The 27,723-nt window shown below is 40.2% G+C and overlaps 2 protein-coding genes across 2 annotated transcripts in view; both read left to right on the top strand.

The window, feature by feature from the left end:
* tfpia (tissue factor pathway inhibitor a) overlaps positions 1-24,929 on the top strand; it is a 39,166-nt gene extending 14,237 nt beyond the window's left edge. The window contains exons 2-7 of the mRNA XM_012880895.3: positions 5,828-6,022; positions 13,102-13,278; positions 13,905-13,982; positions 17,312-17,371; positions 22,758-22,946; positions 23,048-24,929. Of these exons, the coding sequence (XP_012736349.3) occupies positions 5,828-6,022; positions 13,102-13,278; positions 13,905-13,982; positions 17,312-17,371; positions 22,758-22,946; positions 23,048-23,115 (767 nt within the window). The 3' untranslated portion in view covers positions 23,116-24,929. The remainder of the gene's footprint in view (positions 1-5,827; positions 6,023-13,101; positions 13,279-13,904; positions 13,983-17,311; positions 17,372-22,757; positions 22,947-23,047) is intronic.
* A 1,806-nt stretch (positions 24,930-26,735) lies between these two features.
* Positions 26,736-27,723, top strand: part of calcrla (calcitonin receptor-like a) — a 41,861-nt gene continuing 40,873 nt past the window's right edge. The window contains exon 1 of the mRNA XM_036139641.1: positions 26,736-26,990. The gene's annotated coding sequence lies outside the window, so the exon portion shown is untranslated. The remainder of the gene's footprint in view (positions 26,991-27,723) is intronic.

The raw sequence follows: 27,723 nt of genomic DNA, 5'->3' as shown, positions 1-27,723 counted from the left end.
AATGAAAACATTATAGTGTATATTTTAGTATTGTATGCGAGATTGCATTATATTTTTCGAATTAGTTATATTTGCCAGGTATGTGTACACATACGAGGAATTCAGTTCTGGATTATTGTGAGCAGTACAGTCCAGAGTGAAATTGTTTGAATGTACACATACCTGTTACATAAATCTGATTCTAATTCTGATCTTTTTAAAAATAACATTTTGAAAAACATAATGCAATCTCTCATACAGCACTACGAAACTTTAGGGACGAGTTCCTGTCATCTGTTTGGTCTATTTTTAATGAGAGTCTTCCTCATTTGTTTTCCAACGTCAGGAAGTGAAGAAGGTCATGCTGCCATAAATCTGTCTCGCTGTCTCAGTGAAATACTTTTTGGTCCGCTGTTTTATTTTTAAACCTGTGATCTACACAAACTGGATGATAAAGTCACATAACATGTGTTATGCCAGTCTTTAGGCTGATACAGTAGATTCTCACAAACTGAATCCTTCATATAATGAAGCTGACCTTCTTCAGCGGTAAAATCCTGATTCACCCTCAGCTCTTTGTTCATCGAGGGCTCGGCTCTGACGCTGCAGCCGATTACTGACCTCATAAAGGCAGGTAAATAAAATCAACACAGTAACCAAACCAAAAGTGGTGTAGGTGGTTCTGTCTGCAAATTAATGAAGTCATAGTTTGTGTAAAAAACCTTCCAAGTGATCCTAAACCATCTCAGCTTGCAGCTTTTCAGTTTCCTCTTTCATTTCTCCTTCCATTTTCTTTAATATTCTCAACTTTGAACTGTCTTTTAAACCAGGAATCTTTCATGACCTCCCTCTCTCAGCTCTTCCTGGTGTTAATGGAGGCATTCCCAGATGTTGAGGGTCAGGGTCCTTCTGTGTGTTAAGGAAAAAACAACAACCTTCAGGAGCTTAATGATCGCTCCAGAAAAAAAGAAAAATGTTCTATCTACACATGATTGCAAAATGCTAATTTTAACTTTAAAAATAAGTAAGACTTGTGTTTATAAAGGTATAAACCCAGCTGACACTGGTTCAGCTATACTATCCTTATGTAAGGTTATTTTTTACCAGTGGTTTAATGCTTCAGTCTGTGATGGTCTGAGTGGGGAGTCACTGCTACTTTTATCTAGTGAGTTAGAAAGTGAAGCTTTTAGGAACCACCGCTCCAGACAGCTGTGGGACGAGTTCCGGTTCTGCTGCAATACCACTTTATAGTTGAGCTGAAACCAGTAGTCAGCACCTTGTTCTGATCCATGGAACCCAACGGTGATTTTTTCCCCTGATGGGTTTTCCATAAATAAACAAATCCTGGACAGAAATGGGTTGAAATCACACCGTTTTAACGAGCCCAGCTTTACTTATTTTAGTTTATTTAACATCCTTCCTGCAGTTGAAGATCAGATAATCAGACGCAACGAATAAATGCCCTAAACAGCTAAAAACAATAAATTGCCTTAAGAGGCTAAAAATATAAGTCAGTGGAATTCAGTTTCTATCAATTATTATTAAAATAATTGAATCAGCTATTGGTATTGATACTGAGTTGCTTGATTTGATGTCAGACAGAAAAAGGTTATGTTTCTGTTTTTTTTTTTACAGCGGTTATAAAATTGTCTTTACCTGTAAAAAAAAATAATCAAAGAGCGGGTGTGAAAAAAGGATGCTTTGTCGTTTAGTTTCTTGGTGTTTCTTTCTGCTTTTAATTCTGCCCCTATGATCCAAACATGAGGAAATGAAATAAACTGAGGAGGTAAGATGCCAGTGACAAGCTCAGACTGAACCTCTAACAGACGGGTCCACATCATGGCCAGCTGGGTCCGCGGCACACTGTTGAGCTGCTCCTTCTCATCTTTATCCAGATGTTTAAATCTTGGCCCAGCTGCAGCCGCCAGCTGTGTTCAGGGGAAGATCGATGTTCAGTTCGGCTAAAAATCTGCTTCCTTTGACTTGTGGTTCACAAGTAAAGAAGCTATTTAATTTGGTTAACAGTGGTTTCTAAGCTCTGATGGACACACAGTCACAAATGGTGACATCATCATCATCATCATCATGAAGTTTGTTCACTTAACGAGCCGCACGTTTATGCGAGAACATGTCTGGTTTTCCTCGCTGCAGTAGGAGGTAAATTACTTCTTGATCTTTAGCGGCGTTCTCTGCCATGATTGGACCTCCTCACCGTGCTGTCTGGGGAGGCGTCACAAATGATTGAAGGAAACATTGCTTATTGTTCTTGGGCTCGGCTCAGACAGAAGGGGCAGAAATCAATGCTTCCGATGTTTTCCGTCCTCTTGCCAGACAGAAAAATCCTGGTTTATTGAACGTTCTCGTCCTAAATCTTTCACACATACCAGTCTGCAGGGTGTCTGTCCTTTGTGCTAGTAAAGGGAACGACTGTCTGTAAAAAAAATAAAAATAAACCAGTGAATAAATCCTCCATCATTCCTCTGAAAGGTTAGCCGGGTTTGTGTATATTTAGAGCTAAAACTTGTTGTGTTATCAGATTAAAAACCCAAACGGCTTTTGTTGAACTGCTGCTCATTTCCTGCAGAAAAGCTCTGTTTACTATCGGCCATGGCAGGTTATTTATTTATGTATTTGATAGGGACAAACTGAGAAAACAGCAGTTCCATGCATGCGTCATGGTGCTGTATCATGAGCCAGTTTGCAGCACTTGACCCTAGATGGGCTTTTATGGAAATTACATCTAAACAGAGTAAATAGAGTAAACGAGTTGAGAGAGATACTAACAACATATTCAGATGCAGCAGACGGACTGAAAGAGTAAGACATGCTAAACACCATTACGGCGCTGTTGGTGACACAGACAGTGTTTTGGTTTGTTTTTAAAGATGCTGAGTCTGGTTACAGATGTTAAACTGACAGGGAGGGAGGTCCAGAGTCCAGAACCCCTTTACAGAAAGACTGCTTTGAGCCAAAAAGGTTTTAGGGACAGGAAACAGGTCTGGTGGTTCTGCTACAGCCCGGTGTGTCCACTCAGTCGAGGTGGTTTGGGTCTAAGTCCAGTGAGACACAGCAGCGCCCGAGCAGGCTGGTAAGCAGGCCAGATGGGCGACAATGCTCTAGATTCCAGACACAAGGTCACCACCAACCCGTCTGCCAACCCAAACAGATTTTTCCCACTCAGTGACACACCCGCTGAGAAGCCAACTCAGTTTTGTCCGTGAGTCAGACACCACGTCTACTTTTAAGACTAATCTTAAAACTTTCCTTTCTGACAAAGCTTCTAGTTAGAGTGGCTCATGTTACCCTGAGCTACCTCTATAGTTATGCTGCTATAGGCTTAGGCTGCTGGAGGACATCAGGGTCTATATCTCTCACTCTGCTGAGTTCTCCTACTGCTCTCCAATTTGCATTGTTTGTTGTTAATTCAACTTTTAACTTTTAGTTCTCTGTCATTTTTTTCTCTTCATAGTATCTGGAGGATTTGATTGAATTTGACTTTGGAAAAGTTCTTTGAGATAACATGTGTTGTGAATTGGATCTATATAAACAAAACTGAATTGAACTGAATATTATAGGTTTAAAATATAACATTAAAGATCAATTAATTATCAGCTAAACTAAAACTGCTCCGATGATGGGTCCCACAGTTTAACTAAATCAAACTGCAGTCAATACTGTTGCCTCCAGATATTTCCCCATTTTAAAATAATTACTATTAGTTTAAACAAAACTGCCCATAGCAAAATATTGGAATTCTTCCCTTCCTAACTCGGTACAATCCAAACTCACTGTGTCCTCGTAACACAGCTGCTGGAACAGGGAGGCTAAAGATCCGAACTAAAGCTGGTTCTTTTGTCAGTTAATGTTGAGTCAACACTGGTACATCCTTTGACATTAGAAGCATGTTTTTTTTTGTCAAAGTTAATCTCTCTGTTGATCAAGTCTTTATAGTAATTATGTTACCATAATGAAATTTTGGTGAGCTCAAAATTCACACGACACATAGACACAAATCAAGAAATATTAACGTTGAATTCACCGATAACAGCTCTGAGAAGCTCGAAGCATCTAAATAATCCTTAGCAACTGAATATTTTATTTTTCAAGTAACAAAAGACAGATGTAAATTACTGTGCAATTGCATGAATGTCCAAACAAACACTACCTGAGAAGTTAAAAAGCATATATACAGTCATTAGTAATAATTAAAATGTGCAAATAAATGACATTAGCAGTTGTAGTCAGGATGTAATCTAAAATCCAAAGAAAGCCGTCCTCAAAAATCCCAGAGAGCTATGAGCCAAGACCACAACAACAACATAAAGACATGACGGATAAATCAAGATGGTTCTGTAGCTCAAGTTTCAGCTTCAGCTTTGAAGTTCTTTAAATATCTAAAGAAAAACAAAGATAAAAACCAGTCAAAATCACAGCATCTTGCCTCAGAAAGGCATGAAAGAATCTTTTAAAACGAACTCAACAGATTTTTTTAATGGATTTTTAATTATTTTTCAGGCGTTACAAGTTGGTAAAACATTTCCTTCCAAACTCATCGTCCCTTTGTTTTTTTCTCTGCCAGAGAAAGAGGAGAAACATTATCCGTGCCATTAAGCGCCAACATGACCCGTACATGAGGAGGTTTCTAAACGGCGTCACTGAAGCTGATATGATGTGCAGCTCGTTATGCAGCAGAGCAGAGATCAGACCTGGAAACAGCGGAGAGGGGGGAACAGAAAGACGGCTGCACGCTGAGCCGAGTGATCTAACATTGGCAGCGGCTGTTTGCACAGCGCGGGCTGCTCCGCGTCGCCCTCCTTCCCGCATGTGACAGAGCCAGCTCTCATCCACAGATAATGACATTAGAGAGCTGCCTGTGTGCAGCGCCTCCCTGATAAAATCTCTGAGTCCGAGAGATCAAACGGGGTTTTCATATCAGGGCCCATCATCCACAGGCAGTGGATCCAGGTTGTGTGTTGAATCCACTGATGTGCTGCAGTAGAGCGAGTGACTGCGTGCTGTAAGATATCAGCTGGTCTACTCCCTACAGATGCATCCTTTTATTTACAGACCAAGTCCAAATAAGTATGCTAAATAAATCCAACTTGATGACTGCACCCATAGTTGTATTTAATTAAGTAAAATCCAATAAATGTCTGAAGTCACTCAGCTCCCCAGTAACGGTCTCCCTCTGCGGCTCTGAAGAAAAACACAGAAAGCTGTGGAACTGTTTAGACCGAAGTCGTTTGGAAATTAGACTCCACACATGAAGCTTCACTTTATCTCACAGCCTGAGGTTAGACTCTGATGCTTTGACCTAATTTCTTCTACAGCAAAAAAAAAAAATATTAAAACTTTTTTAAAAGGAGGAGAATATGAAGCAGCTTTGTTCAAACTGAACTAAACTCTAACTTTCTTCTTTTTTTCCCTTATTTTGTTGCACAACGACCACACATCTTAAAGTATATTATTGGGATTTTTGGAGGGAAAGGGAAATAATTAATAGTTTAAACATTTCTTTTAATGAGTAGAAATCAAAAACTTGTCTAAAACCACATTAAGAAGCAGTTCTGGCTGAAGTTTGTTTCTCTGTCATTCTTCTTCAAACGTATCAAGCCCAGTCGGATTGCATAGAGGTCTTCTGTGAACATCATTTTTCAGGTCCTGCCACAAGCTGTCAATATGTTGTAGGTCTGGACTTTGACTAGGCCATCCTTACACCTGAATCTGCTTTCATCTAAACCATCCCTCTCTGGCTCTGCATGTTTAGGATGGTTAACCTGCTGAAAGGTGATAATGTTTTGTAGGTTAAACCACTTTTAAAGTTTAATGTATTTTTTTTTTTTTTCAGGGCATTCTGATCCGATCATCTTCGATGAGCTCTGCGCCCTGAAAGATGAGCCCGGGCCATGCAAAGCCATCAAGGACCGATACTTCTTCGACGTTAGGTCAGGAAGCTGCGAGCTGTTTGAGTACGGAGGCTGCGGAGGGAACGCCAACAACTTCGAGACAGTTGAGGAATGTGAGGAGGCGTGCGTCGTCTCAGGTGAGACGGGCTGAATTATAACATCTTCTCATGTTCCTAAGGTTTCTGTTTGATCGAACGATACACAAAGGCCTAAACCTGCTCAGGTTAAGAAATAAAAAAAAAGAGCTATTATGAATTTATGTCATAACGATGTTTGTTTTCTGGATTTGGTGCTCTTCATTAGCCTTTCTCACCCCCTGGGGCAGAAAATCTTATGTAAAATAAAAAGTCATTTTGTGGTGTGCAGCAAACATGAGTCTTTGCCAAATCGGATTTCTCAACAGTCTGGCTGAAGGCTCCTACTTAATGGAAAAAACTTTTATTGCAAGCCCTCAATCAGGTGATATTTATAGATGACAAACACTAATCTGGAGATAAAAGAAAGAAGACTTAATCAACATTTAGAACAGAGTGCTTTAATGTGTGGCTGTCCCAGCTCACATTTAACTCTGGGCCTTTAAAGCAATGCACTGCACATCAATGATATTTTATTTTACAAGGCTGTGAAATTTATGTGCTGTATTTTCTGTACTATAGCACTGGATTATAAAGCGCACTGGAATGAATGGTCTATTTTCAAACCTTTCTGTGTGGAGTTTGCATGTTCTCCCTGTCCAAAAGGGACTATGGACACTGACATTTACTTTAATTTACTGCAATTTACCAAGATTGTCCAAGCTGTATGCAAACAAAATTTTGTTCTGTGCACACTCTTTGCATGCAGAATAGCAAATCAAGTTGTCTAAGTCTAAGTCTAAGTGTCTGCATAGAGTTCCTCCGGACGATCCGGTTTCCACTACCACTAAAAAGATGCTGGTCAGGTCGGCCATTAGTGCCGGCGCGCTCAGTCTCAGCGGCTCAGGCATCTGATCTGTCATTTTTCATTGTATGTACCTTATATGTATAATGCCAAACAAAGTATTTTATCCTTTACATAAAGCACACCGGATTATAACGCGCATTAAACAAAACGAAACAGTCAGATAAGTCAGTCAAACTTTATTAAACATGTTCACAATAAACCTCAACAATTTTCAGACGTTAATGAGCGTATTCACAATATCTTCCAACCTTGTTCAGTTTTAACACCTATAAAAAAAAACATTCTGGTAACGCTAAATTAATCGTTAGTGTATTAACAGTAACTTTCAAAATTGTTCAGTTATCACACGTAAAATACAAAACAATACACCCACTTTTTCAGCTCATTCCTCGTCCACAAATCCTTCAAATTCTTCATCTTCATTGTTCGGGTTTCACAGTTGAAGGCTGGTGAAGCACAGCGTGTATTACTCCGCGATGCGCCTCACTACGGTAGCCGTGATGCTGCGAGCAAAATCGCTTTGAGGCCAGTAAGCACAACCAGAATTAATCCATATATAAGGCGCACTGTTGTTTTTTGAGAAAATAAAAGGCTTTTAAGTGGTTGTGAAACTCACATTACTCATAAAGCTGCTTTGATTTTCAAAAACAGGAAGTGGTGCCATGCACCATTCCAACTGTCACTGTACCCGCAGCATGATGCTGCCACCACCAAACATGACAGCTTTTAGCACCTAAGCGGCGTTCTTTGGTCTGAAAGCCTCACCTTGACTCCTCCCTCACATTTTAAACAGTCTAACAAGTTACTCTGTTATGACTTGTTGTTTCTGCCCAGACCAGTTGGGTGGCAAAATGGGGCTAAGGTCAATATTTTAGATGATGCCCATTTGGTTGCAGCTCGTGCATGCACCAACAATAACCTGGATCAGCTCTGTTATCAGTAAAGTAAAAAGAAAAAAAAAAACTACAGCCGCTCTCCTCCACATCATCTCAGAGACGTCAGAAGCAGCACGAAAAGTTTGTTCTGTTTTCTGCGCTCCAGATGGAAAGTTTTACTCACCTGTTCTCCTCCCATTCATGCTGAACGCCGCAGGTTGGAGCATGCATCTGTGAAATATCTGCTTTTCTTTGCTCTGGCATGGCGTGACTGAGCTTCATGGGTACACCAGCCCACAACAAAAGATCCAGCTCGATTTCAACACTTTCTCCAGGCACAAACAAAACAGTGAAATATGATGTTGGACCAAAAAGCTGAGAGGATCCGAGGACGACTAAAGGTGACTCTGAATGTGGGTAGAAAGGCCTGTACTGAGCAAAGGTCTTGAGTAATCGTCATTACTTCATAGTTTCCTTTCAAGCAGCCAGACATCTTTATAAACCTTCAAAGCAGTCTGTGTCAGAACGTCTTCAGGATTTCTGGAAGACTTTCTGCCGTGATCTGCTGGACTTTAGTGTGCTTCATTAATTTGGTGTGAGTTGGGAATCCATTTTCTTCCATCCGTATGTTGTCATTTTGAACCAGTTCCTATCTTTTTTAGCTGTGGCTCATCAGATTCACCTGTTCCTTCTGCCAGTTTTCCCCCCATCTCCGTATTTATGCTCCCAGTTTGTTTTCAGTCACTGTCGACTCCACCGGTTTTACACCTGCTCGTTTTGCCCTCTACTGTTTTCTGTCTTCAATCTTTCTATTATGAACCAACGTGACCCCGCCTGCTTCCCGGACAGCACAACAGTTTTACTTTTCATTTTGGCTTCAAACTGCAAAAGAATTTAAGAACATTACAAGAAGGCTTTGCTGCTTTGGAGGGAAATATTCAGAAATGAGGGGCTGCTTCTCGACTTTCCACAGTATTTAGAATTCAATGTCAAATTTAACAATACTGAGAAATTCAAGTTTTAAAGCCAACAATTTAAACTAAAGTAAACCCACTTTATAACTTCTTTTTATAAAACCCTTTGGTAAAATGTAAATTTAGTGCCAAGTGCAGTTATTGGCAAAATTACCAAGTCAGTAAAACATCTGATAATCAGAAATTAACAGCCAATCAGCTCTCAGTCTCTGTCGTTTATTGTTTTATGTAAACCTGCCAGGTGAGGTGTGGTATTATTGAACAATAGATGAGAGTAGATTTGTGAACTGGAGTTCTCTAACAGATTAAACAACAACAACTTCTTGCCCAAATACAAGGATTTATTAACAAATTACTTTAACCTCCAGTTAAAATAGTCAAGAAATTTTTTCTCTAGGCCAGTAATGGTCAGCTAAACTATTTAGTAAAAAATAACAATAAGGAAAACAAATAAACTACAGAAGAGGGAGTTTTTAAAAAGGAGCAAATAAGAATAAAACCAAAACCATTGATGAATGAAGAGATGCAGGCATTTTACAGTTCAGCGTAAATGTGGATTTTTAAGACCATGATTTGTTTTTGAGGAACAAACAACCGGAAGCAGAAGGAAAATAAAACCTTATTTTCATAAAATTGAGCGCCTCCTTCCTGGCAGCATTCACCATTCACTGAATAACACAAATGAAATCATATTAATGTTTCTAAAAGGCTTCTTTAGACAAGAATGTCTTGAGGCCTTTTTAGGGTCTCTAGGAGGGCATTCCTGAGGCGAGGGGTGACTGTCTGGAAGGCCCATAGAGGAGAGTTTGGTCCTGGGTTGGTGAAGGCGGTATGAGGAGGTGGTGGAGCGGCGGTTTCATGTGTGAACAACTCGCTAAGGTAGGCAGGGGCAGTTCCAAGAACGCACTGGTAAGAGAGAAGGCAGAGTTTATAGTGAATTTTGTATCAAATGGGCAGCCAGCGGAGGGATTTGAGCACAAGGGTGATTTGGTCATACTTGCGCCTCCTCATTAGGAACCCGGGCAGAACAGTTCTGAATGATCTGGTCCTGGTCTGCAGGTCATTCATGACGCAGACCAGGCTGTCTCCGTGCTGTGGGCTGACCGGAAACCAGAATGGAATTTATCATACAGGTTATGGATGTGAAGATGATTGTGGAGTTGGGCTGCTACGTATTTTTCAAGAACTTTTGAGAGAAACAGCAAGTTAGAAATGGGTCTGTAATGGACTTGGGTCAAATGAAGGCTTGTTCCCTCCCATGTCTGGGCCAAACTCAACCCTTCTACATTAATTCCCAATCAAAATAGCTAAAATGATGCACAGAGGTATCTCATCAGAAACACGTGATGATAATATTGCTACTCAGCCTTTTGAAGAAGATTTGCCCTATTTAGACATTTTGTTATTTAGTGTGGTGCTCCTGACTTTTGAAGTGAAAGTGAAAACCATGGTAAGCTCCAAAGAGTTGTCTGATGCATTCAGAAACAGGATTGTAGCAGTTTATGAGTCTGGAAAGGGGTTTAAAAAATGTTCATAAGGATTTTAAATCAGACATCTATTCCCATGGTCTACAGGATTATGGGAATGGATGGGATATAGTCTACAGGAGGAGGACATTCAAAACAAGTTCATCATGTCCAAGTTTACCCTGAAAGCAGAATGAAAGATGTTAAAATAAGTCAAGTCAAAAAAAATCTTAGCATGTCAGGGGATCTACAGAAGGATCTTGCTGCTGTTATTAGGAAAGTCCACACCTATAAAAGCAGAAAGAGGTTGAGAGAATTTAACTATGTTGTGCGAACAGATAACATTTGCCCTGCTAGAAAATAAAAGATGGCCAGACAAAATGTTGCCAGAGAAAATGTAGACACAGACCTGGCCCTCTGGAGAAAAATTAGTGTGAAAATGAATTATTTGGACAGTAGAACAGACGACATGTTCTGAGATCATCTGTAAAAAAAAAAAACACAACTGCAGATAAAAGAGGGCTGACGGGAATGCTGCCACGGAGGATAAAGGGTTGAGAAGAGAGTTGTTTTAGTTCTTATGCAACCGTTTACAGCTATCACAACATATATGTGGAATTTCTTAGGTCAGACCGACACTTTTTATTATAGAGAGCCTCTGATTCTGAGCAGATTACATGTTTCTCCAGTAGAGTGCAGGCTTTGGAGATAAAATGACCCATTATCTGGGAAGTCAAATACTAACTTTCCCCTTACCGTCTGATAATGTTCTTCCACAGATAAATAACAAGCATACCAAAAACAGAAAACATACCAGTGATTGAATCTACCGGAGCATGAGGAAGACCTTCTATCTTGATTTAGCAACAGCAACTATTTAGCTTTTAACTTCAGAGGCCCAAAAAAATTCAGCGTGATCGGAGTTTTGATGTTAAAGTTGAAACGGACTGATGTTTTTTTTTTTTAATCTATGGCATCTCTTCCTTTAACGAGAAATATTCAAACGCATTGGACTCAAAGCAGAGTTCCACCATAATAAATGTTTTCAAACCAAAATCTTAACATTTTTATCATTCAATTTAGTTCAGTTTATTCATGTACTTCTGAGCCAGCTAAATGTTTTAGATTCATGGAGATTAATTCCAGCTAGAATAAAATACTCATGTTTTCTCTGGTTGCTCTGGTTGCTGTTCCAGCCAAATAATTCATAAGAACATAAAAATAACATAATAAAATATAAGTTATTTCATTATAAGGGGAATTTAAAATTTTTCAGCTCCGTGCCTTGTTGTTTTTATTAGAGTAGACATTTTGCCCCCCGGGACCACTGTTGCATTCATTTTCTTGCTTTAGTATGTAGGGTCCTGTTCGTGTTCGCACATGAAAATAAAATCTTTTCAAAGGATGCCGGAGGAGGAAATAATGTCAAGCAGCAGATAAAGAGGTGTTAGGAAAGAGAAGATCTGTTGGGGATACATTAATTCTGCTTCATCCCAAACCCTCGTCTGCCTTCATTCTTTCCGCAGACCCAAAATGGCAACAAAACAGTTTGAATATTAAGATGAAACCAATTGTTTTCTGTCATCATAGAAACAATCTGGACTTGTCCTCAATGCGGACTCGCCGTCAGACTGCGGTTCTCTTTGGTGAGCTGCCAGAACCGCCTGGACGGACGTCCTCTGTGATTCACCCCCAGCGTTTAGCAAAAAGCTGACAGATAACTCTTCACTCTCCCACCTCTTCCTCCTGCTCGGCCTAAACAGATAATAACATTTTCTGAATTATTCATCACTACATTGCTCTGGAGAAAGACCGTGATGCTGCAGTCTCCTCACACATCTGTTGGCCCGGTGCTTTGAGCCAAAGTCACCTCATGAAATGCATTTTGATTTTACAACGATAGCGTTTTAATCGCGGTCGCCCCTCGGCGGCGTGCGGCGCTTAAACAGATAAGCAAACAGAAGGTGCACAGCTGGGATACGGTCCTGGATGTTGGCTCGTAGAGACTTTGGAAGGGACACTGATGCTTTGGCACAAGGTGAATTCTTATGCCGGCCTCTTGGTTGATGAATCACAGTCTGCTGTCCTGTGGTCTTCAGTCAGCAGCTGCCTGAAGGGGATTTACAGCTGAAACCAGATATTTCCATGAACTGCATAAAAAACACACATAATCTCTGTTCACTGTATGACATTAAATCAGATGAAACATGCCCTGTTTAGGTCAGATAGGATCGACAAAATTATTCCTATATTCTAAATGTCAGGATAGTGAGACTTTTATTTATTGCTTTCCCTAAATTCAAAAGCTATCGCTACTACTAAATCCCAGATGATGCTTCTGATAGGTTCATTGACAACATTTGAGTTAAAAGGAAGCCCACCTGTGCATTTATTTTAGGCAAGCCTGTCGGGTGGAATGGGCCAAAGTTCCAGCAATTGTCAGAAGCTAGTGGATAGAAACCAAATCTATTTGACCCAGGTCACACAATTTAAAAGGTAGTTCTACCAAAAACATTGAGTAGGTTGAATTGAAAGAGTTTGGACGCTTCTGGGAAAAGTTTCCCCTCATTATTCTGGCATTTAGTAAAAATAAATAATTTATCCAATCCTAACTGACCCTAGAAGGAAGGAAATGTTTACTCTGATTTTAAAGTCACACACTGAGATTAAATTGTGTGGTTTATTACAGTGAATTATCTCATCTGCAGTATTTTCACCAAGTAGGATAGAAAACCCAATAAGCCGACACAGGACCTGAGTGATGTGTTGTCGTTCGCTGATCATCTACTAGTTTTCTGCACTTCAGGAATCATCATGCTGGACCTGAAAACCGCTCCTCCCTCCGTCACTTTGTGTCATGTTAGTTTTCTGTCTGGATCCGGTTAAAGGAATCAGAAAAAAATGTGCCTTTGTGACAGGATGCTGTTAACCGCCTTTTCTTGTTCTTCTTTTTTCTTAGACGAAAAGAACCCTTGTCATTTACCGGAGGCTCCGGGTCCCTGTCGAGGTCTGTTGAAACGCTTCTTCTTTGACGGCGAGACGCAGCAGTGCAAGCATTTCTTTTACGGCGGCTGCTTCGGCAATGCCAACAACTTCAGGAGCATGGCTGAGTGCCAGAGGAGATGTCAGAGCCCAGGTAGGCCGGAGCCACACCCAGCTGTCAACGCAGCATCATTAGGTCCTATTCAAAGCATCGGTTAAGCCGCGATGTTAGACAGGCCTCCACCAGGACCTGTGCACATATTTACGCTCTCTAATCTACAATCTCACCTCTACAAGTCGAGCTGCAGGAGGAAAATTCTTTACCTCAAAGCGCATTGACAGCATTTCAGAGAAGCGGCATAATCAAAACAGTTCAACCTCAGATAATTAACTTTGTGATGAATTTTCAACTGAGCGCGAAATCACTTTTCACTTTGATTTGGATCGTTTTAACTGACCGAAGCGGACTCAATTAGGCTTAACTTAAAGGCAGAAGGCAGAAGTAATTTGGAAACTGAAATTGTCAGGGAAGAAAAGAGTCACGTAGCTTGACTATAACTATTTCAGCATGTGCTGCGTAGAAAAATCCATTAGTCCTGGACATTCTGACGTTTTTCTAAAAGACAATAATTGCAGGATGTCAGCTTCAGTGCTAGCCTGAGAAAAAACTGATTGAAGGAATGCTGCTTCATAAAATCTGTTAAACACATACTGTTCTGTGTAGGAACCTAAAACAACCTTCAGGTTTCTTTCCTGATTTCTATTGTTTTGTTTTTATAGAAGTACCAACAGCTGCTTCAGAAGTCCATGTGACGTCTGCGAGTAAACCAGACGGGGATCTTCCAACCATCAGAACAGGTAACATTAAAGACCAACCAGCGTTTTAATCTATTAACCAATACCAGTATGTCCTAATGTCAACACAGAGGCTACACTTTGACCTTATTTAGTCAATGTTGAGTCTATAGGTTAGTCTAGCCCTGATTTAGACCTAATTATTGGTGTGTGTAAGTTCTTGGTGTTTTTTATTGCTGACTTGTTTAATTGTTCAAACAAATATGATCAGGAAGTTTATGTCACTCTCTAGACCTGAGCAAGGTGCATCTCACATGGCACAGAAGAGACTACCAGTACATCTCACAAAATGCGAATGTTATGAAAAAGTTTTTTATTTATTTATTTATATATTTATTTATTTATTTTTTTATATATTTTTATCAAGTATTTCTTAAAGTGAAACCCATATAGGTGCTATATAGATTCATGACACAGAAAAACATATCTCAAGCCTTTATTTCTTGTATTGTTAATGTGTGTGGCATACAGACGATGAAAACCCTGACATTTGTATCTTAAGAAAATTTGAATATTGTGAAAAAGTTATTTAGACTTTTCATGAAAACATTGCTCTTAGCTCACTTTTCCCAACACTTGAATTATCCGACACATGTATGGACTTATCTCACCGCCATGCCTTTGCTGTGGACTTAGTGAGAGAGGGCTGTGGGGGGAAACTATTGATGTTCTTTATTGAGTCCTCCATAAATCAAATCAGTTTATTTATAAAGCGCCAATTCACAACACATGTCATCTCAAGGCAGTTTACAAAGTCAATTAAATTAAATCATACAGACAGATTGGACAAAGGTTTCCATCACCCAGTAGATTGCATCGAGTTTACTAAAAGAGACCTTTATGTGATAAAAAACTAAACGTTGGTTGTAATAGTAGCTCCTAAAGTGGCTTCATCCAGGAGGGAGACACAAGCCAGTCCATCTCTACATCTGATTGGCTAAAGTCTTACCTGATCCTCTGAGCTTTAATGTGGCACAAGTAATTTCAGCTGCGTTTTCATGAACAAGGTGGTACTGCATTCAAGACCACTCGGAAAATACGGGATAAAAGTAGGGCTATTGTTTTAAAATGGGATGCTTAAATTAGTTTTATTTCATTGTAGTTTTTATCATAATTTTTTTACGTGAAGGTTACAGTGACCAGAAGGCCCCTATTTCCGGGGGCAGTCCCCATTTTATGACCTGTCTCCGACTAAAGCTGTCCCCCGGAAAAGTCCCCGTTTTCAGCGTTTTATGAAGGAGGTCTAAATGTTTCACACAGCAACAGCTATTATGATAGCTGGTGGTGCTTCTGTTAGCGTTACAGACAGAGTAGTAGAAGAAGAGGCGAGCATGCTGTTAGCTTAGCAGTTAGCTTAGCTGTTAGCTTAGCTATTAGCTTAGGTTTAACTTAGCTCAGAATTTATGTTGCATTCCACTTGACTCGGAAATGGAAAATAGGAGCTGGGAATGGGGTTAATCTGAGTAAAAAACCGTTCCAGTTAACACAATCGAAGAATTAGGGGTTCCAAAAAAAAAAAAAAAAAAACAGGTTAGGATTCCAATATGGCGACAGCTGTTGTTTTGTTCGCAGTAACTCTTAAAGCTGTACATTCCACATGCAAACAACACTTTTTATTTGTTCAGTTCAGAGTTGCAGCGCTACATGTACCATTGATTTTAGACGCACTATTATAACTTTGTCTGTGTAACTATGTCACAATAAACATGTTTTATCACAGCCTACTGTTGTTGATGCGAGGAGCGGCCATATTTGATCCGACAATCAGCCTTAAAAACATTTCTCTGACTTTCCGAGGGGAAAGTCTGACTATAGCGTTACAGTTGATATTTCCGATCGCAAGACGAGATTTCTGAGATCCGACTGCAAATGGAACGCAACATTAGCTTAGAATTTAGTTTAGCTTTCAGCATAGCCTTTGGCTTAGTTTGTCATTACTGATAGTTTAAATAAAAACAATATATTTGTCCTTATCAGACAAATTGGCTTTTAGTTGTAAATCAGAAAGTAGTGTGTTCTACAGATAATGTTCTCTTTTGTATGGAACGTTATGTGTACTAGTGCAGGCTATTTTATTAGAGAATTCAGATTCTGTTAAATAGGATTGGTAAGTGATATCTGCTCATAATGTTTTTTTTCATTAATTTAAAAAACTTTCAAATTAATTTATTCAGCTGAAAAATAGGGTCACCTTCAACCGTCTTTTTCCCAGTTGTGTAATATGTGCCTCCTGCAGCAACTACTGCAGCTCCACCAGGCAAATAAATTAAAGGCCTGCTTTGTAAGACTGTAAATAAAGGCTGTAATTTGCAAAGAGCAAAGCTTTGTAAATCAGTTTGACTGATTAACTTTAACTAAATTCACAGAATTTTAAAAACGGCACCTCATAAAATGCACATTGAATGGGGTGAGGCATAAAAGTCCCATCTTTGCGTTTTATCATGTGACTCATCACGGTGACTTAAATCTGTGAATTCTCGTTGTCAAATCAGTTCTTTCAGCAGATAATCGTAGATCTTTGCCAACGTTTGTTCATTAGAGTATAAGGAGGGCTGTAGATACACTCCGCTGTTCCTCTTGTGTTTTCAGATCAGTATGCGTTAAGAGATGCTCCGGCAGCGCCATAAAGTAGTCGCCTGATTTATGGCATCTGCTGAATCAACAAAGAAACAAACAGTGACTGTTTGACAGTTTAATCCTCCTCCCCCACAGTGGGGTTTACTTGTAAACTTGTGCTGCTTCATCCTGTCAATTGAACACATCGTACTCTAAAAACTTATTCACACAAATTACGAATAGTCTCTGTCATCTCCAGCAAGGTATTCTTTAGTTTTTCAAACTTGCCCCTTGAGGCAACATTTCCAGCATCCTCAAGTGATATAGTCTGACGTGTTTTTTAAGGAAGTAAATAACGGCTTTATTTGCGTAGGAGTGAGCTTCTTAAATCACCCAGTGATCAATTTAAATGCTCCATTCCCTGAATTTTGAAATTGTAACTCCTCTAGATATGTTGTCAACGAGGCGGTTTCTTCACCATCGGGGGCAAACTTAATCCTGAACGTTGTTACTTTCAGAAAAGACACAACCTGTTGATCTGTCCCAGTGTTTTGTTCAGTTTGTTTAATTTAATTCCAGCTTTAAAAGCTTTAATTTAATTCCAGCTTAAAAAGCTTTATGATGCACTAAACACCCACAGCTGTACTCCTGCTGTATATAAACAGCAGGAGTAAAATGCACTATAATACATTAATTTCTTACAACTCAGCTAAGTTGTCATTAGGTTATCTTCCTGTTTTATTTGTTGATCCCTTAATATGTTTTTTATTTTGCAGAAGAGCTGATTGTGAGCGAACCCCAGGTCCAGCCAAATGTTTCCAATCCATCAGCAAATGGTAAGAAAAGGTTTCCTTGTGATTATTGAATCAGACAAGGGTCAGATTAAAGTTAATATTTAATGTCTTTAAATGTTCCTCGGATCAGCCACCATCAGCCAGGAATCTTTGTCATGTTGTAATTACTGCATCTGATGATTTATCTATGATGAAAGGTTGTGATGGTGTCAGCTACCTGATGGGAAATCCAGTCTGCAGCTTATTCTGCTGCTGAGTCGCTGCGGCTCAGCCTGAACTCAGGGTTTGAGTGTCCAGCAGTCTTTATCTCATGTAATTAGAGGTGGAAGTAAGCCGATAAACTAATTTCAGTAAATGATTATTGTTCATATTTTCCCGTTATGGGGTGCGTTTGATTTAACCACCAGGGACATTTGTGGGTCGTCAGCTCGTATTGGCTCTGAATAAGTTATGCATGCCAGCTGAAATTTATGACGATGAACGCAGATTTCTCCCTAATTAAAATGCAGTACATGATTTTGTATTGATTTTTAGAAATAAATCACATTACAAAGACACTTCCTGTTTAGCTCAGGAATTCGTTATTAACATAAATTAAATTAGTTCAGTTAGTACTTTTTGACATAAATGCATAATTTATATTTCCAGTTGAGGAACATTTTTAAATTCCCATCAGGTAAAAAAACAACACATTTTCCTGCATTCTGCATTGAATGGTCTAAAAAAAGATAAAGAATAAAGATTTTAAAGTGTTTATGTGTAGATTAGGCCTCAGAATAATGATTTGAATTCATAACCTGCAGCCAAACAAATGCAAAGTTTTCTGATACCTGCTGGTGACAAGTAGCTTCATCTTTTGTCAGAGCAATTTGACGTGTTCATTCAATTAATCACTAAACTGGGCGAACTATAGTAGCAGACATCTAAAACTGTTGTGGGTTGCCATATTTAGCTGTTTGGGGTTAAAAGGATTTAAATAAAGTTATCAGTCTTCAATGTGTTGAGGATAAAACCACTGAGCTATATAATACACTGGAGTGCTGATTTTGCAGAAAAACTGAAGTCACTGGCCGCCATCTTGCTACTCCCTACTCTCACAGAATCCCATAGGATTTGGTAGCAACAACAAGCAGTTTTCTGGCTCTGTGTGAAAACATTTTACAGGTAATTCTACAGTCGGTGGATGTACTAACACTATCAACTACTAGGAAATTAGGTGCTGAAATATTTTACGTTATTCATATTATATATATATATATGTTTATATGCATATATAAGTATGTGTTTATGTGTATATATATATATATATATATATATATATATATATATATATATATATATATATATATATATATATATATATATATATATAAAAAATAGATAAAATGCAAAATATTTCAGCACATGACTTTCTCAGTACTTGATAGTTTTAGAACATAACATAAAAGTATATGGCATTTGACATTTTAAAAGTCTTAAGCCCCCCCCCCCCTAAACATGAGAAAATCCTCGTTATTCGATGCTGTAGCGCACATATTCCCTAGTTACTGGGGGAATATAGGGAGTACCAATATGGCGGCTGGTGGCTTCAAAGCGACTCGTTCTGACAGTGGGCTATTAGCACTCCAGTGTATAATATAGCTCAGTGGATAAAACAAACATGTTTTATTTTCTGTTTGAAGGTGGCAACAAAAGTTTGAAAAGCTGTTTTTGTGCTGCCTTAACAGTCAAAACATGCATACAAATAATGTACTTTGGGCACCTGATAAAAATCAATAATCAGCTGTGGGTGTTAGCATTGCCCGTCTAACATAAAGCCAACACTAAGAATAATGAAGGTAAAACCGCATTTTAAAATAGCAACATGCCAACAAATTAGCAAAGATGTTCAGACACAGCTCAAGATGCTTTATTACTTCTTTGTGTTAAAAAACTGACATCATCCCTCTCTGCATAATACCTTCTGTGGTTCAGTACAAGCAGGGCAAGGTTGCATTAGCAGACACATATTTGGGAGCAGCATGTGGCTGGCCATGGCGATGATTGTGGATGAGCAGGAGTAATGGGAGTGTATCTCGGAAAGGTTAGGGTAACATCCAGGGAACCTTCACTACGTTTTTTTTAGAAAGTAGCTGGAACCTTAAGTCAGTGTTCCTCACATATTTCGTGGCTGGCAAAAAGTGAAGGTTAGCAGAACGTCCAGGTAACGTTGGGCGAATGATGCTGTTTTCCTAAAATAAACAGTTTTAATTGGCTGTAGGTCAGCAGCCAACGTTCATAAAACGTTTAGCGAACTTCAAGAGAACATTCGCTTGCTGGATTCATTCTTTATTGTGGGAGCGGGCCATAAGTTATAAATAACTTCATCAGGGCAAACGTCTGCATCATTTTTGTGTCAGACCATGGACAAAAATCATTTCTTGCTTGAAGATAGCGAAGTGTGAATTAAATTCAGCCTGACCAGGAAAGATATTTCACAATAAAAATAAATGCAGTGAGATGGATTCATTTCCTCACAGCACCATGAAATAAGCTCAGAGACGTGCTCTCTCATGAAAGTACCATGTGATGCCTGAAGTCTTTTTAAAAAATGAAATAAACGACACGGTGCAGTGATGCATGGATGGCAGACAGCTCGTAGGAGCGCCGTTGTTAAGGGGAGCAAAGGGCAGAGGCTGAGTGCATCCGTGCTTCTCTCACGCGTCCCGTTTTCCTCAAAGAGCCACTTATTCATTTTCTTGATATTAGCTGTGAGGGAGCATATTTCCCCGCTGTCACCTTTCAAGGCTGTTTGGTGTCGCAGCTGGAGAGCACAGGGGAAACCAGCTCCGCCAACACAGTGAGAGTTATTGCTCCAAAAAAATTCAATTTCTCTCTTGTCAAAAATATTGTGAGGGTGAGATTCAGTCGGTCCTGGCGTCCACCGTTTCAGCTCGCCGTTATTGTTCAGTTCATGCTGAGATCTCCGATCTTTTACTCATGTTGCTGTGATCGGGGTCTCTAATCAATGCGCTGAGTTTACATTTCAAATCAAAAAGAGTGAAACATGAGCAGGAGAGAAGTCCCCAAAGAGCATGTAGAGTCACATGCATCCATCCAGAAGTAAAAGAGTGACACCTTGTGGCTAAATGGGGAGGAACAGGTTTATTCTTGGAACCTTTTGATTGAACACACACGTGCATTTGTTGCTGTCCATCAGTCGGTGATGGATGGTCATCAAATGTCTGCTAACTTCAATGAACTGAACAGCTGGAAAGAAGATTGGACCAACTCACTTCACAAACCTTTGTGGAACTCAGAATAATGAAGTTTAATGGCTGGTGTACTGTTCCACCTGAGTTTTCACAACCTTGTGTAGCTTAAATTAGTTTTTTGAAGCCCTAATACATCGGAGCCTATATTTCAGGTGGTCATTACTTCTCTTTTCAAACATCTCTACATCATTTGCACAGAAAGCCAACTAATTGGCCCTTAAAAGCTCTTTGACAACTGAATTATGATTCTGCTTCTTGTTCAGATGAAGGCTGCAGAGTTATAGTTGCTTAAAATCATAATTTCTTTGCCACCTTTTTCATCAACCGACTAAAAAAACACGTGTGCACATACATACCCACCAGTTTTCTTCTATTTTCTAAATCAACAACTTCTGCTTTTGAGTCTCTTCAGCAGTTCCCAAAAAGTTCTGTGTAATCGCCTTGTCCCCGAGTCTTACAGGAGCAACTATAGCAACGAAGAACAAGCGGCTCTCCAAAAAGGTCAGGGATAAGGTTCTGGAGAAATACAGCCTCAGAGCCGGTGATAAACCACATAAAAACAACTCTTCGTCCCACAGAGGAGAGCCGCTTCATAAAATGGAAAGTTGTATTTTACCAGAACGAAGCTGTCAGTGTAGACTATTAAAAACCAAGAGTCACGGTCCAGGCGCAGGAACATCAATCAGAGTAGCAACAAAGAGGACAAACGTGACTGTGGAGGAGGACGTAAGATTAACAGCCAACAACGGAGCCATCATTGTTCACTAGAGCACCTCACAAGAAAAGCACAAACAAAATGGTTTGGGGTCACCAAAAAGTTCTGAAGAGTCTCACATTGAGCAAGGTTCTGTGCTGATACATGTTTGGCTTTAAGCTGACGAGAGAATAAAGGGAGGGTGAGGTGGTGGCTCCATCGTAGTCTCAAGATGTCTTCAAGCTGCTCGATCTGGAGAACTGGTCAGAGATGAAGGAAAGATGGCTGACTTTTGATTCTTGAAAAAACAATCACCTTTTTTTCTAGAGCAGCAACACTCAGTACACAGCTACGAAGTTTTTTTTTTCTGAAACAGACAATTGGACATGCAGAATATCAGCTGAAGGAAGAAACTGTCTATGCTCAGATGAAGACCAAAAGGCTGAAATGTTGGCATGTTTTCTTTGATTACTACTCTGGGTAGAAAAAGTCCAGGTTCTAAGTAGGAAAAAATAAACTGGAACCATCCCTGAAGCTGCTGTTTTCTCACCAAGTAGACCTCAAAATCCAATATGGCTGCCGTGTATGTAAACCATGGGGATGGCTACACCTTTAAAGGTTTTCACTGCATTAAATCTGCCAACATACAACTGTCCAGGACATGCACACTTGATGCTACCGTGCAAAAAAAACAAAAAAAAAAACAGGATTGTTACCAGATTTCATTGCTGGCAGTAGTTAGCCCGACTGCTTAATTAACTGATGAACAAGTCTGTCTGGCTAACCAATCAGCAACAGGAACACAGTTTAGGATGTGATTAGGATTCATAAACTGCAGAGGAGGAAATAAATAAAAAAAAAATACAAACTGAAAACTTGGTAAATCACAAGCTAGCATGAGCAGCGCAGCACAGCCGGTGCTACAGGAAGTTAGAAAAGTAGCTGTTGCCAACTAGCGATATTGTTGCTAAGTTTATGAAGACTTTAATTCCCTTTAAAGGCTAGTGACTATTGGTGTGACTTTTTCTAGTGTTTCCGCAGCCTTATGCCTTAGTCTAGTCTTATCAATAAGCAGCAGGTGCTGCTTGACCCTCAGAACGTACGGGGGGGCACAACATGCACATAGAATAAACTGAGAAACCAAAGCATAAAATAACTAAAATGGCAGCAACTAGAGAATATAAACAAGAACAAACACATAGAAACCAATGAAAACCCAAACACCTGGAGATCATGGCAGTCAGGGATTAAATTTAAGGTTTTTAATTAAAAAAAATGCTTGAGTTACATTTATTTTATACACATTTTCATGAATATCAATACCTGTGAAACTCAATTTGATATCTGCTTCACAATAATGTACCCAAACATTTATTTAATGGGATATTTATGTAATCTGACTTAAATTTATTGCTTTAATACACATTTACCTTTGTGTCAGTAAAGAAGCTGTAACTCTGTCTCTTTGTGAATTTTCCAGGCTTCAGCACCTCAGAGATCTGCTTCAGTCCCATCGAGAGCGGAACGTGCAGCGGCGCTCTCAAGAGGTACGCCTACAACCCAAAAATCAGGAGGTGCCAGATGTTTACCTACAGCGGCTGTGGAGGAAACCAGAACAACTTTGAGCTCCGCAAACATTGCTACCACAAGTGCATCAGAAGCAAAAAGGGTAAAGCGCTTTGACCGGCATTAAACACACTGGCTCAGTTTCTACTGATGAAGAGGCTCTTGTTGGTCTTCATCGTTTTATCTCACTTGATTCTGTTGCAGGTGACAGGAAGAAGATGATCCCAATAAGGAAGAAAAACATTGACAGAATTCTGAACCGCTCAGTCTGAGCACTCTGCCCTGCAGAGCTCCAGCAGGGGGCAGCATTGTAATTATCTCTGTATTATAGTTTTAGCTCCATCTGTTTTCTTTTGAAATGTTAACAGCTTATCGAGTCTTTGTCACTCAGGTTTTCTTCTGAAAATCTCAGATTTTAATAGGATTTAATTTGAAATCACACACAGTGAGTTGTGTCTTTATACCAGTTACTGTTTTCTTTTTTTCTGATATTGATTGCTTTTTTTTTTTACTCTGCAACAGGATGCAGAGTGAAACAGAATGACTTTAAAGATACAGCTTTACGTTAGGCCTGTCTGACCGGGTTCAAGCTTTGGACTGGAAACAATTAAAAGAGCCAGGACTGCTGGTGCAGATTACAGCAGTCCGAAGAAATAAAACCTTTACACAAGAATGGACTGCTTTTAGAAGAGAAATAGAAATATGCACACAAGACAGAAGTCTTATGCTGCGTTCAGAGCAAATGCTTTTTGAGCATCAAGTTTACATCCAAAGTCAACGGTGGACGCTCCTCAAGGGGCTTTCAGACATCTTGCGCTGCTCGTTTTTAAGCTTTCAGCACGTTTTGCCTGTTTGGCTTGATGCACGTTAAGCGCCGCTAGAGCGTCCGACGCAAGAGTTGGAAAATCTGAACTTTCAACCAATCAGAGAGACTGCTATGTGACGTAGTGGGAGATTCCCCAAAAGGAAAAATATTTTTATTTCTTATCCTTGATAAATGTTAACATCAAGCCTCCTGAATGATGTCCACTAACCTGAGACAGATGGAGGGATGCCTGTAGTTGTCCTGGCGAGAGACAACCGATGCCAGCCAGCAGGTTGTCTAACTGGGCTGGGTGAGGCGTAAAAAGCGCTGAATCGACCCTCGTTAGCGTGCAGCTCCTGCAGTAGGAAACTCACCAAACTCACAACGTCTCTGAATTATTTCTAATTTCAGACACGGTGCAGATTATTTTATATGATTCAGTTAGTAAAGCCAAGCCACTCTTGATTTCATCCACAATTTTCCAAAGTGTCCAGCAGAGGAAAACAACAGGAGCGTTGAGGCTCTAGACAGCGTGTCAGACTTTTATGTGCACAAGCGTCCAAGTTGAGGCGTTTTAGACGTTTTAGACACATTTTAGATGCTGAAAAGGCGTTTGGTCTGAACGCAGCATCACTTCTTTGTAACCTTGAGCTCCTTTTGACCATGAAATCACTTCTTGCTTCTGGTTTCAGGCTTTCTTTATTTTTGCTTATTTTAACACAACTGAAACAGCTTTAAGGAACAATTTAGTTTGGGTTCTGATCGGATTCACATTATGTCTGTACGATAATAATTGAAAACACTTCAGCTCATTTAAAAAGGTTTTATTACTATATGGGGGAAAAAACTAAATAGTGTCATGATTTTTTAAGATGAAGAAGAAAAGGCCTGATCTGAAGTTATTCACCAAGCAAACATCTAAGACGGAAGAAAACAACAACCTAAAAATCTATTCAGAAAAAAAATTAAATAGGGATTTGGGATTTTTTTGTCTTGATTTTAAGTCTGTATACAAATATTCCAGTGCTTTGCCTTTAGAGAGTCTGAATTATTCATATTATTTTTGTTTCTGTGTGTTTTAACTGCACGTTTTTTGTTTTTTTGTATTCTCGCCACAGTTTGGTACAAAGCTTTAAAGCTGCAGCAGATGTTTGTTCAGTGATTTTGTTTAAATATTCTTCTCTGATTCATATTTACTGTCTGCGGATATCAGCCGCTGATTGATGTTTTGTTAAATGACTTCATTTACTGATCGAAATAAACCAAAAAAATCTTTTCAAACTTGCTTTGTTGTCATTCAGCTGCGTGATCGAGCGCTACAGCAGGATGAACACCAGGGGGCAGTGTCTCTTCAAGAAAGTCCAGAGTTCCTGGCTCTCACTTCAAAGTCTGAAATGTGAGACATTAGATAATAAATCTAATCAATGGATAAGTTGATTTTCTTTCCAGCTAACAGATAGGGTGTAGAACTTCAAATATCTGCCCAATAAACAGATTAAATCAGATCACAGAGAAGCAGTGAGGGAATAAAAATAATAATTGCTTGACATAATGCAGCAGAATTCAACTGACGATTGAGGTAAATAAATAATCTGCTAATGATTACTAACCCCTTAGCATTAAAACCCCTTTACATATTTTTGCTCTTTTATCCTGAATTAATGTCCTATTTTTACACTGAGGTAATTTCCTGCAGTGGAAGCTGCAATCATTTCTAAACAAACCGCAAAGGGTCATTTCCAGCTGTTTACATGCTGATGGTTTTAAAATGCGTCACTCAAAACCTGTACTTCTGTAACTGTTTAAAAATATGTTATATTTGAAGATATAATACAAATAACATTAATAAGTTCTGATCATTTTTGTTGTGTCAAGTAAAACTGACCTAATCTTTAAGAGCTGCTCTAGAAACAACAAAGCATCCCTCATCTATTCTGTGATGTCTTCAGGGATCCAAGGAACATTTCTTATCACGTATGCTTCCACGTGACAATGCAACAGCTTCGTTGGGTTTGAAGAGGTCAGGGTCACCGGTTCTCCGGTCCCTCTGAAGGTCCTTCACAGATTTTCTTTGGCTGCATTTCACTGCTTCAGTCGACTGTCTGGTCTATTTCAGTCCAGTTTTTAACTGAATCTCCAGCAACATATCAGAAAAACAGGTTTGTTCCCATCCATCGAGCTCCAACAAGATGATTCATAAACAGACATCAGCATTTGCGCGTTCTTCAATTCAGCATTTTACAATTTCATGACTTTTGTTGGTAAACTTTTAGTTTTGCATTAGTAAATCCATCCGTCCAGCTCCTGTTTTCTCCCTGTCTGAGTTTGGTTTGCAGAGCTAAGAGGAAGTAAACCCAGAATCAGCAGTATTACCTGATGGGGAATATTTAGTTCCCTCAGTTAGTCCTCGGTCTGCCTCGGGGTCCGTTCCATGTCGGAAGGGCTTGTCACTGTAGCTAATAACAAAAGACATAACTAAAAATAATTACAACTAATTTATTAAACACTTTAAGGTCTAAAAATCTCCTCCTCATTCTGTGTTTTTATCCTTTCAATTAAATGCAGAATGTTAGTCCCTGAAACACCCAGATATATAGAAAATAACTGTAAAAAACTAAAATCATGTTTAAAATTGGATTGGGAGGAAAGTCTGAAATAGAGTTAAAATTCTATGATATATTTTTAAGGATTTGTTCTCTATTCAACCTGACTCTATAATGTAGATTTATATCCTGAGCAGGATATAAACACCGGGTTTATCCTGACCCCTGTGACTCCTGGTGGACATCTGGTTCAGAACCTGTTTCCTCAAGTTCTTTATGGCTACATTCTGATATTTTATGTCAAAGGCAGGTAGTAAAATGAGTGCGAAAGCAGTGAAAGTCCAAATAAAACCTTCAGAGATCCTGCAGAACTTCTGATCAACAGCTATTTTAAACATTACATCTAAAGGAACTAGGGCCAGTTTAAGGCTTTTGTCCAGAACCTCTCCTTTGGATCAGCCTGAACATCAGCAGCTGCAGAACGCTCCGTGTTTCTGGATCAAACTGACACTCTGGGTTAAAACCCGCCCAGAATAAGCCTGCATGCAGAGCGTGGGAGTGGGTGGGTGAAAGTGTCCACTCGGCTTGCAGCTCCTCAGCTGTGGGCTCTCCGGTCCACTCCACTCCACGGTGATGTCACAGGAAGCAGTGGGCTGACTTCCAACGTCAAGCAGAAGCCGCCTGAGCTGCGCGCACAGAGCCGCCGCAGGTCGGATCCCCGAGCCGAGCCGAACCGAACCCGGAGCGGAGCCGCCGGAGCCTGGACGGAGCGGAACCAGCAGCTGGATCCCCGTGTCTGGTAAGGACGCCGGAGCGGAGTGCGCTCTCTTTAGTCCCCGCGTTTCCAGGGGGAATCGCGGCCGATCGCGGTGTCTGCTGACAGGAGAGCGTTTTGGACCGACGGGCTGCAGAACATCTGCTCGTTAACAGGAAGAGAGAGAGAGAGAAAAAAAAAGGTTCTGGGTTTTATTCTGCGCGTCTGGATCTGTCTCCGCTTAATCTGCGTTGCCCTGCGTCCAGGAGGCGTGGAGGTGGAGGAGAATCCACGCAAAAAGGCGGAGAGCCGTGGATTATCAGTCAGCATTCCTGGATCCTCCTGCGAGCAGCTGGGCCCTTCAAACGCTGCTGCTGCTGCTGCTGCGGCGCACGGAGGGTTAAATGCTCGGAACCGCTCCGCTTTGGGGTTAAATCTGTTATTGATTGTGTTTATCAAAGCGCCGCTGAGTCAGCTGCAGGATTGCTGCTGAACAAGCCAGAGCTGCCATCGCTTCCAACAGATTGACAAATGCACCCCCCCCCCTCCCTCCTCCCACTGAATCCCACCCAGACTCCTTCCACATGGGTCGGACTGGAGCGCAGCGATGCGTTCAGCCGGTCCAGCCATGACGCTCACTGCCTCCTGAAGCCTCTGCACCCTTACATAAGCAGCAGCAGCAGCAGATTTGGACATGCTGGAAGTTCGTGGGCTGGACAGTGGAGATGGAGATGCTGGTGATGGTGGTGTGTAGGAGGAGGAGGAGATGATGCACTGG

This window comes from Fundulus heteroclitus, chromosome 7 (genome assembly GCF_011125445.2).
Source record: "Fundulus heteroclitus isolate FHET01 chromosome 7, MU-UCD_Fhet_4.1, whole genome shotgun sequence".
In the NCBI taxonomy this organism is placed as follows: Eukaryota; Metazoa; Chordata; class Actinopteri; order Cyprinodontiformes; family Fundulidae; genus Fundulus; species Fundulus heteroclitus.
The sequence above is the reverse complement of the archived record's forward strand: the minus strand, read 5'-3'. Positions and strand labels throughout refer to the sequence as shown.